A 10,264-nucleotide genomic window follows, 5' to 3' on the forward strand; every position below is an offset into this window, starting at 1 on the left:
CGTTTGCAGCTACAGTGTAGACAACCAAGACCTCCTCAGTACAAACTACAATATTTACACAATTCAAAATTCTTTTCCCAATCAATACGCATTGTGTTATGATCTGTGTTGTCGCTCTGCTGCCGCCTTCTGCATTTTCGTTGCGTCACACTTCTGACTGGCAGGAGGCGGTCCTCTCGTGCACACACCTGCTGCCAATTTACCTGTCAGGCTTCTTAAGCGTGACTCATACCTTCCTCATGCTAACGTGTAGGTTTTTTTGTGTACCTTAGCGTGTCTTGTAAGTAACGGCCTTTTAGAACTTTTTCTGTTGTTACTTGTTTTTTTGTTGTACTTTGTCTCCACGACAGCACGTGGAAGAACGTGCTAAAAATACAACTGGTTTTAGCCCGTGTACACAAAGTGTTTACAGCGTGACAATAAATGAGGCCACAGAGGCCTGACATCTTTCTTACCTCAGCAGCATGCCTTCATCTTCATCTTCCACCCCACAGGCTAAGCTCTCCAACACGAAGCTGAGGACGGACAAATCAGGCCGAGGCGCGCCACCAAATGTCCCAAATACTGTTAAATAAGCTGCTGCTGATACGGCACCTATAACTGCCACCTTGGCTCGCCTTCCCCTGGGGCCCACATGAAGGTGACCAAAACCCAAAACCTGTTACCGTAATGCATTCCCGCATAGTATCAGCATTTGGAACCAAATATGAGATGAAAGAAAAATACAGGATCTGTGCAGCTCAGGGCGAAAATTAGATGGTGCATTCAAGGACCAGGCAGCATAAACATGCAAAAACTAGGATTTATGTGAACTGTGGGAACTATGTTTTTTATAAAATTTCCAGAATTGATATGAATTTACATACAATTTGATGTAGTTATTTACAAATGAATTTTAAAAATGAAAGGGGACCTATTATGTTTGTTTTACACTTTTCCTTATATGGGCATGCCCCGGCAAAGCAGAGGGGGAGGGAGTGTGACCAATCACAGCGGAGTGGGCTCTGCAGGATGCATGCCCGGAGGAGGGTAAATTACACAGCGAAAAGCAGGAAACATTGCAGGAATAGGTACAGAGTCTGGAAGATCTAGAAAGCTTTATGTGTGTGTTATTGTGTGTAGCTGCTCTATGGGAGTCCACGGCTCAATACAAAGGCGAATGGAAAGGAAAATATAATAGGTCCCCTTAGAGTGTGTGGGTCCCCCCTCCCTTGTCAATTCAAATGTTTATTGGGTCTTTAACTAGAAAAAAAAGACATTTATGAGCTTTCCTTTTCTAGATAGAGGCAAAGACCCGGAAATGAACAGTCTACATTTGAATGAACTGGAATTCTTCTGAATGCTGGCTTGGGAGGGGGATGGAGAGAAAGAAGGGGGCGGGTGCACGATGAGAAAATCCAACACTTGATACAAGGAGGAGCCAAATCCTTTAACAACGTGACTTCCTATAGGCTAAACCCTCAAATAGAGAAGGGGGGTGGGTGTTGTAATGATGCAAAAGTGACCCCAGCGTGGTAAGACTGTGTTTCCTCTCCTCAATGGAGCTTCTATGGAAATGGTGGAACATGTGCTAACTTCCTCCTTGAAGCACCGGGGATATAACCTCTATTCTTCCACTTTGCACCCATGAACTCCCCGCGTCCCAGACCATGAAGACAACTCGCAAATGCAGGACTCTTCTGTCGGTGGGCCTGAACTTCTTCGCCTTGTTCTTCTCCATCACGGCTTTCATCACCACCTACTGGTGTGTCGGGACGCAGAGGGTACCCAAGCCCAAGTGCAGCAAGCTGCGAACCCATCAGTGCATCGACTACGGCGTGAACGAGACGGACCCCAACAAGGTGGTTTACAGCTGGGAGACCGGGGACGACCGCTTCCTGTTCCGCCAGTTCCACACCGGCATCTGGTTTTCTTGTGAGGAGAATATCCACGATGAAAGTAAGAACACCAGGTGTGTGTGACTGTGCTTAGAAAAGTTAGTAAACAATATGTGAAGGTGTGGCATGTATTGCTTCGTACTAAGAAGGTGCCCTACTATTTTGGCCCTCAGCACATCTCATTCACCCTAAGTCAGTAACATTTTATAAATATGGGCCAATACGGGTAAAATGTACAGCATACATGTTTATGTCATCATGATTCGCTGGTCATGGTTTTTTTCCAACAAGCTGTGATGTCCCACTTTGTTTGGTGGTCCTTGAACCCAAGATGTGAAACAAAGCAAAAGGAAGGGCAAACTTTGTGTCAAAAATTGTTATGGTCATTTCAATGACTTGTGGATTTTCATTATTCGCTGTTGGGTCTGGAATGGAATCTACTGTACTGAAAAATGTAATTTATTCCAGAAGGTCCGACTCCATTTTTCCTATAAGAAATAAGGTAAACCCAAAGAATCCATTCCAGAAAGTCAAAAATGTTAACACAAAACATGTTTTTATAGTTTTTCAGTTATTGTTTGACATGTACAAAACAATTCAAAATTCATAATAGGGATTTTCACCTCAATAATCCAATATGGAGTCAAAGAAAGTTGCAAATGCCGGCATTTTCATAAAGAACTACTGAATTCAAGAAATAGGTGCTCTGTATTAATGAAACTACAAGGTCGTAGTATAAGATATATACAAACTTGGGAAAAAATTATGTCAGAAATTTTCTACGAAATTCAGTAGGGATTTTCACCTCAATAATCCAATATGGAGTCAAAGAAAGAAGAACTACTGAATTCAAGCAATAAGTGTACTGTGTTAATACAAGGACAAGGTCATAGTGTAAGATTTACACAAACTTGGGAAAAATTATGTCAGAAATTTTCTACATTAACCAAAAAACATGCTAAGCGAGGGTCCATTGTACAGTCATCCCTCGCAATATCGTGGTTCGAATATTGTTCCCTCGCTATATTGCATTTTTTTCAAATTGATTAATAAATGTGTGGTAGACTGGTCTTTTTATTAGTAGTATTGAGCAGCAGTAATGACACAAAACACTGAGACATTATCTTACATTAAAAAAAGAAAAAAAAAGTTCTCCTCCCAATCTGTGTGGAAGTGGTATGTTTTTAGCTTTTTAAATTTAGAGGAAATTCCAGGCTAACAGGTTAGCTTGATAGCTATCTGCCATCTGAAATCCCTGCAGCACAAGAGTTGCTCAATGTGGTCTATATAATGATTATTTTTAATAATGTTAAACACCATATTCAGTTTTTCTATGCTCCAAGTATGAAAATGTTCCATTTATTAACATTGAATCCTATATTGCGGAAATGTATTTTTCAAGGTCGGGCCTGGAACCAATTAACTTTGATAAACAAGGTTTCCATTTTTTTTTTATTTGATTTCTACAATGTGCCAAGGGCCAACAAAAAAAAGAGTCATGGTAACTGAACTTCCGTTCCCACTCAATGACGCTGTGAATGGTTACGTGTTTCCACATGTGCCCTATGAGCAGTCCATGGTCACCGAAAGCTGTCTGGGATAGGCTCCAGCCAGGATATGTCTGAATATAATATACAGTATCTTATATATATTATATAACATCCATTACAAATGTGGTCTAATGAGGATAACAGTATTGATCGTTACAAACTTACATTCTTGCGTCTATTTCTTGCTCGGAAGAATGCAAAAGTTTCTAAATTAATTAAAGAACAGTTTCTAATTAAAGAACAAGAGTCTTGTGGGAAGAGATGATTGTAAAAGCGAAGTGTGCGTAAGGTCATGTCAAGTCAAGGTCAAAGCTGTTATCTGACCAGATTACTCTCCTGTGGCGAAATCTGGACTTACTACGGCGACAGTTTCCCAAATGTGTTCCAACATACTGTAACTGCCGCACACGACTACATACTTTATGTGTAGCGGCAACATAAAAACAATGCACAAATGAGGATTATTCGTGAGGAAATTGCTTGCACGTGTCTATCTCATCAAGTGCCCCGTACGATGGAGGGGGGAGCTGAGACAGCTTGAGTTAATAAGGATTATGTAACAGCGGACTTGATGAGTTTTTCCTCAAAACAGCTGTTGCCAACCTCCGTCTACCTGATTAAAGAGTTCCTTTTAAAACAAATCCAGCAACGTTCTCCATCTGACACAATGTTTATTAGGCTTCATGTTTAGACCTTCTGTTTTTTTTTTTTTTTAAATATATATTGTTGTATTTCTATGCAAAGTGACTATAAAGATAAAGAGTTAAGAACCAGATATTAAGAGGGCTTGGCCAATGACTGACCATCTGTTGGAGGTCAATTACAGGCGCTAAAATATATCAGTCAGTTTGAAATGTGTTGTTTTTATGCAGTAGATGTACTGGAATATACGCTATATCATAATAATAATAATAACATTTTTGCTGTGATACTAGGTGAGAGATGCAGAAGCTTTATCGATTTGGCGCCTGCATCAGAGAAAGGTGAGCGTCCACTGAACTAAAATGTGTACTGTCATGTGATGGATGTTCTGTTTTATTTTTTCCCAAATTCCATTTAAATGTTTAAAAAAAAATTTTTTTTTTACCTTTAACGCTTATTTTACTTGTACTTTTGTGTCAGTTAACAAAATGTCCATTCAATAAATACAAAAACTCTAACTGTAAATTCTAGTGTATAAGCCACCCCTACTAAATTAATGTTCTCATATGTATCTATGTCATAAAGTGGAATATTGTGGCACATAAGAGTCCAAACAGCTCTTGTGTACTCTGAAAAAATTCACAACAATCTTGTCAACCCATTGGAAATTGCAGGATATCATATTACTCAACGTAACAGTTTGATTCACGTTTCATCTTACAAGCAACATCATCACACAGCAAACTAACACTCAAACATTATAACTCAGAAATGTAGAAATAAGCATCAATGCGCATTTTATACGAAAAAAGAACATTTATTTGGAGAAAATTGCGCTGCATTGCTGTTTCTGTCCACCAGAGGGAACCAGAGGACCCGGAGCCCAAAGCAAAATGAAAGAAGCTGACGTCATTGCAGCGCCCCAATGAATGCGCTGATTAGACACAATGCCTTATGGGACCTATTATGCTCCTTCTTCGTCCCTTTGTATTGAGATGTTGACTCTTATAGAGCAGCTTCACACAATAAGCTTCACACAGAAAGCCTTCTAGATCTTCCAGAATCTGCAGCTATTCCAGCCTTATTTCCTTGGATATGTAATTTTATTTTTTTTTGTGTCCCATCCAGCCATTGGTGCTGTTTGTAATTTTTTTTTAAATTCATTCCACCCACGCCCTGCCTCCAGTCACGCCCACTCCACTGTGATTGATCCCACTCAGCTTGTACCCAGGCACGCCTATATATGGTAGTCTGGCTCACTGTGACATCACAGTGAGCTGGTGTTAAAAAACTCTCTGAAATCAAGCGTTCAGAGCCATCCAACTTCTTCGGGGGGGTCACTTCCAAAAGTGCAGAGCTCATTATCTGAAACTTTGGCATCGTTTAACTCGATAACACGACATTCTAACAACATTTATAGGTCAGAAAAGTGTAAAAAAGTATAATAGGGGTCCTTTAAATTGATATTGGGACATGTTTGTATATTTGTATACACATCTTTTGAGTATTATGTTGTATTGTATACAATACCCAGTTTTTTAAAAAAACGAAAACTTGTGTAATGGGATGTACAACTGTAATGTCCATGCTTGTGGTTAAGGAAGACGTAATTGTAATCACTTTTTTTAATATAAGCAATTTTTAATGACGCTCTTATTTTGTAAACACAATTGACGTAGCTAGAGTGTGCATCAATCTATTTTGTGGCAGGCCTTCACAAATCATAAATTCGTGTAATTGTTGTGATGGAAATATGTAATATTATATTCATTGTATTTAACTAGTGATTCCAATGTTTCTCATCAGGGATGCTGTGGCTGTCGCTGGTCTCTGAGATGCTCTACATCATTTTACTGGTGGTGGGCTTCAGCCTCATGTGCTTGGAACTCGTCCACTCCAGCAACGTCATCGACGGACTCAAGCTCAATGCCTTCGCTGCGGTCTTCACGGTGCTCTCAGGTTGTCACCGTGTTTTTGTTTGTATTTTTTGATAGTACCCTGAAACTAATGTGGAGCTATGTCAATAATTCTGATGATTAAAAATGTCGACAGTAGAGTAGTCATACTTTAAGGTGTACCATAAATTCTGGTGATTTTAGCAGGGCATTTAACAGAGCAGAGTATTTAATTGAAGGAAAAGCGGCATAGAAAATTGATTGGCAAATAGCAATACGGCCACACTATCCACCATGGGAGCCCACAGCCCAGAGGGAGACTGACGTCATCGCAGTGCCCCAGCAGGCCCCAATGAATGCATTATGGGAAAACCTTCAGAAGTATTTTTTTTTTCATTTTTGTATTGGTTCATATTTGCATATTTCTCAGGTATACTTTTTGAGTGTTAAGTTGCTGTGTGATGAATTTATTGTTCTTTCTCAGGTGACACTGATTCAGACTGATATATTGAGTACTGGCCTTCTGTAATTTCCAATGGTTGACAAGCTTATTATTTTTTCATATTTCATGAGTGGCTCCTGCTAAATAATATAATAATAAGCTACCATTTCCTCAGTGACTCACAAGCGGCACAGTATTCAAATGATTAGTAGTGGTTCTGAAGTAAAGATGACACAAGGTTAGAATTTAGTCATAAATTAGCTGCACTTTTGTGTAAGGGTTGCAAATTTAAGAAAAGAGTAGTAGCTTATTCACTGGAATTTATGGTAGTCAATTGCAATATATTGTCATATTTTCTTCATTGTACTTTTTCTTTAAAGTTAAAATCTCATCTAGTGAGGAAGATTTTTTTCAGCTTTTTAGAATTTTGTAAAATCCACAAATAGTAATTACGCACTAAATTTATTTTGAGGTTCGGACTTTTACAACAAAGTCCCAGAGCTTCTCCTGGAGAAGGACAGGCTGCATGTACTTCATAAACAGCTGAACCTCAGTTAGCGTCCGCCACAGTTAATGTGTTTTTTGGTTAACATTGAACATTTTGTTTTGATTTGTGTATGTTTTTTTCTTTTTTGGTTGACATACATAATTTTGCTCATCTTGTCAAGTTATGTAACTGTGTTCTTAATGTTTTTATATGTATTTTATCACAAACTTCCTTGTTAGCATATCTTCCTAACAAAAGTTGAAAATGTTTACATAAAATGTTTCACTTCTAACTCATTTTTATTGCAAAACTAATGTAAATGCATATATAAATGATGAATGAAAGTGATAAATGCACATTTAAGGTTACTTTTACCTTCATTGTAGGCGTGACTGTTCTCAAAGACACAACAAGACCCCACACAGACACCGGTTTCCTGTTTTGTTATGAGTTATTCCTTGAATTTAGTATTTAGTATTTATCACCTTTTTTTTAATCAAAATTCTGCACTTGCAACTTTTTTTGGCAGCATTTTGAGTCACAGAATTGAGGCGAAAAACCGCTGAATTCAAGAAATAACTCATAGCAAAACAAGAAGGTGGTGTCCGGGTGGTGTTTTGCTGCCATGCGTTGGTACATTTTCTAACCTATTCCTTTCCAATCCAGGTCTCCTGGGCATGGTGGCTCATGTGATGTACACACAAGTCTTCCAGGTCACCGTCAGTCTGGGTCCCCCCGACTGGAGGCCCTATAACTGGGACTATGGCTGGTCCTTCTGGTACGATCCAAGTCTGTTATTGACATTGACTCAGTGATATGAAAGACAACATTTCAAATCCAAACAGCGATTTAAAAGGGTATTATTACCGGATACTTTTAAGAAACTCCCAACTCAGAGAAGATGTAGTAGCCTGAAGTAGTCGTGTAGCTGGACTCTCACCTTCTCCCCAGCATCACTGTCACTAATGAAAAAAAAACCCAAAGCTCTCATGTTAGGCAGGATTAGGCTTTGGCGCCAAAGCCCCGATACAGGCTGGATTGGGATTGCATAAGGGGATGATATTTCACCCCTTTACAATATGTGCAGTGTGTGGAAAATTCATCTGTGAGGCTAAACAATTCTTGACCTTTTAGGAGCATTGACCAACCTGAGCGCTGAGTACACGAGATGATGATTTGATTGTCTGACCTTACACGCGACCTGCTTTACTTGAGGAGAGCAGGGGGGACTTAAAGGGATTGACGCTAATCTAGGCAAACATGCGGTGACGATATTGAGGGGGGGGGGGTATCGAAATGCGCCACTTTTTCCTCTCAAAGTGAATCCCGAGTAACTAAATCTGCGTGTGTTATGTCATTCCAGCATGGCCTGGGCGTCCTTCACCTGCTGCATGGGCGCGTCGGTCACCACGCTCAACTCCTACACAAAGACCGTCATTGAGTTCAGGCACAAACGAAAGACCTTCGAGCAAAGCATTCGGGAGGAACACGCCAGGGAGGCTTTTGAATATTTCCGAGAACCCTCTGTACACTCCATTTCCAAATCTGTGGAGATTTATTCCAGCCAGACTCTGAAGAGTGGCAGGATAACTCCCATACCGGCGGACTCCTTAGACCTGAGTGACATTCGGGGCTCTTTGGGGGAAGAACAGTGCTGAGAGAGGCCAGACAGTGGTCTATAAGATCCACGGGAAACATTTAAACCTTGCCTTAATTCAATCTTGTCCCAGGGGGGGTTACGGAGTTCTCTTTATAAACAATATAGATGTTCAAGAAAATTCCCGAAATTGCAGTGAAGGTCTCTTGGATGCTTCTTGCCTTATTGAACAACATTCATTCATTTTCTACCGAGGGTCACGGGGGTGCTGGAGCCTATCCCAGCCGACTTCGGGCGTGAGGCGGGGTACACCCTGGACTGGTCGCCGGTCAGCCAATCACAGGGCACATATAGACAAACAACCATTCACACTCACATTCATACCTATGGACAATTTGGAGTGGCTAATTAACCTAGCATGTTTTTGGAATGTGGGAGGAAACCGGAGTACCCGGAAAAAACCCACGCATGCACGGGGAGAACATGCAAACTCCACACAGAGATAGCCGAGGGTGGAATTGAACTCAGGTCTTTTAGCTGTGAGGCCTGCGCGCTAACCACTTGTCCACCATGCAGCCGATCATGTCATTTATTGCAATACCAATTCATGAGCGGGTACTGCGGTTTCCTCCCACATTCCAAAAACATGGGTACACCCTGGACTGGTGGCCAGCCAATCACAGGGCACATATAGACAAACAACCATTCACACTCACATTCATACCTATGGACAATTTGGAGTCGCTAATTAACCTAGCATGTTTTTGGAAATGTGGGAGGAAACCGGAGTACCCGCTCATAAATTGGTATTGCAATAAACAACATTATCGGCTGCACGGTGCTCGAGTGGTTAGCGCACAGGCCTCACAGCTAGGAGACCCAAGTTCAATTCCACCCTGTGTGGAGTTTGCATGTTCTCCCCCGTGCATGCGTGGGTTTTTTCCGGGTACTGCGGTTTCCTCCCACATTCCAAAAACATGCTAGGTTAATTAGCGACTCCAAATTGTCCATAGGTATGAATGTGAGTGGGTTTTTTTTTGGAATGTGGGAGGAAACCGGAGTACCCGGAGAAAACCCATGCATGCACGGGGAGAACATGCAAACTCCTAGCTGTGAGGTCTGCACGCTAACCACTAGACCACCGTGCCGCAGGTTTCATGCAAATGAAAGACAAATGCAATCATTTTCAACTCGCAAACTAAAGCCACAAACGCTAATCTTGTGCCTACAGACGTGCAATCGTGATGTTGATGTATGTAAGTAAGCAAGTCCATACTGTGAGTATGTGGTATTTTTGTACAAGGTTATAGTTATACTTGATCATCGTGAAGGATGAAGAAGGAAGAATGTGTCGTCTTGGATTTCAATTTCTGTCATTTTTATGTTTGATGTTTTCTGCTTCAGTTTGAAGACAATAAATTGTAAGTTGAGAAAATGTGTCATTCTTAAATTTAGTTTGGCCAAACGCCCTTGAAGTGATTGGACGTTGTACCTTAGAGGGCAGTGTTGTGTCATGAAGGAGTAAGTGTTCAGCCAGCTTTATTAGTCGAGTGTCCAAAATGTGCATCAAAACCAATCCAATGTATGCTAACCTAGTCTCAATAGGCGGCTCGTGGGCCAAATTTGACCCACCAAACAATGTACTAAACCGATCTACCAGAGGTTTGGATCTTGAGAGTTTTGTGCAGGATTTTTGCTCTTCACCTTGTACTTCTAAAATTGTGCAGTTTATTGTGCAAATTGTGTTTTCTTGTCAAATGTTCAACAGATCTCA

General features: G+C 40.7%; 1 protein-coding gene across 1 annotated transcript; it reads left to right on the plus strand.

Annotated features, from left to right (window-relative positions):
* Positions 1-1,382: 1,382 nt before the first annotated feature.
* LOC131110787 (germ cell-specific gene 1-like protein) lies at positions 1,383-8,993 on the plus strand. Its single transcript, XM_058064011.2, has 5 exons — positions 1,383-1,938; positions 4,363-4,410; positions 5,876-6,028; positions 7,560-7,671; positions 8,257-8,993. Exons 1-5 carry the CDS (start codon positions 1,650-1,652, stop codon positions 8,549-8,551), a joined length of 897 nt encoding a protein of 298 aa, XP_057919994.1. The 5' UTR covers positions 1,383-1,649; the 3' UTR covers positions 8,552-8,993.
* The last annotated feature ends 1,271 nt before the right edge of the window (positions 8,994-10,264 follow it).

Source organism: Doryrhamphus excisus, linkage group LG9 (assembly GCF_037039965.1).
Source record: "Doryrhamphus excisus strain RoL-2023G ecotype Guam linkage group LG9, RoL_Dexc_Guam_v1.1, whole genome shotgun sequence".
In the NCBI taxonomy this organism is placed as follows: domain Eukaryota; kingdom Metazoa; phylum Chordata; class Actinopteri; order Syngnathiformes; family Syngnathidae; genus Doryrhamphus; species Doryrhamphus excisus.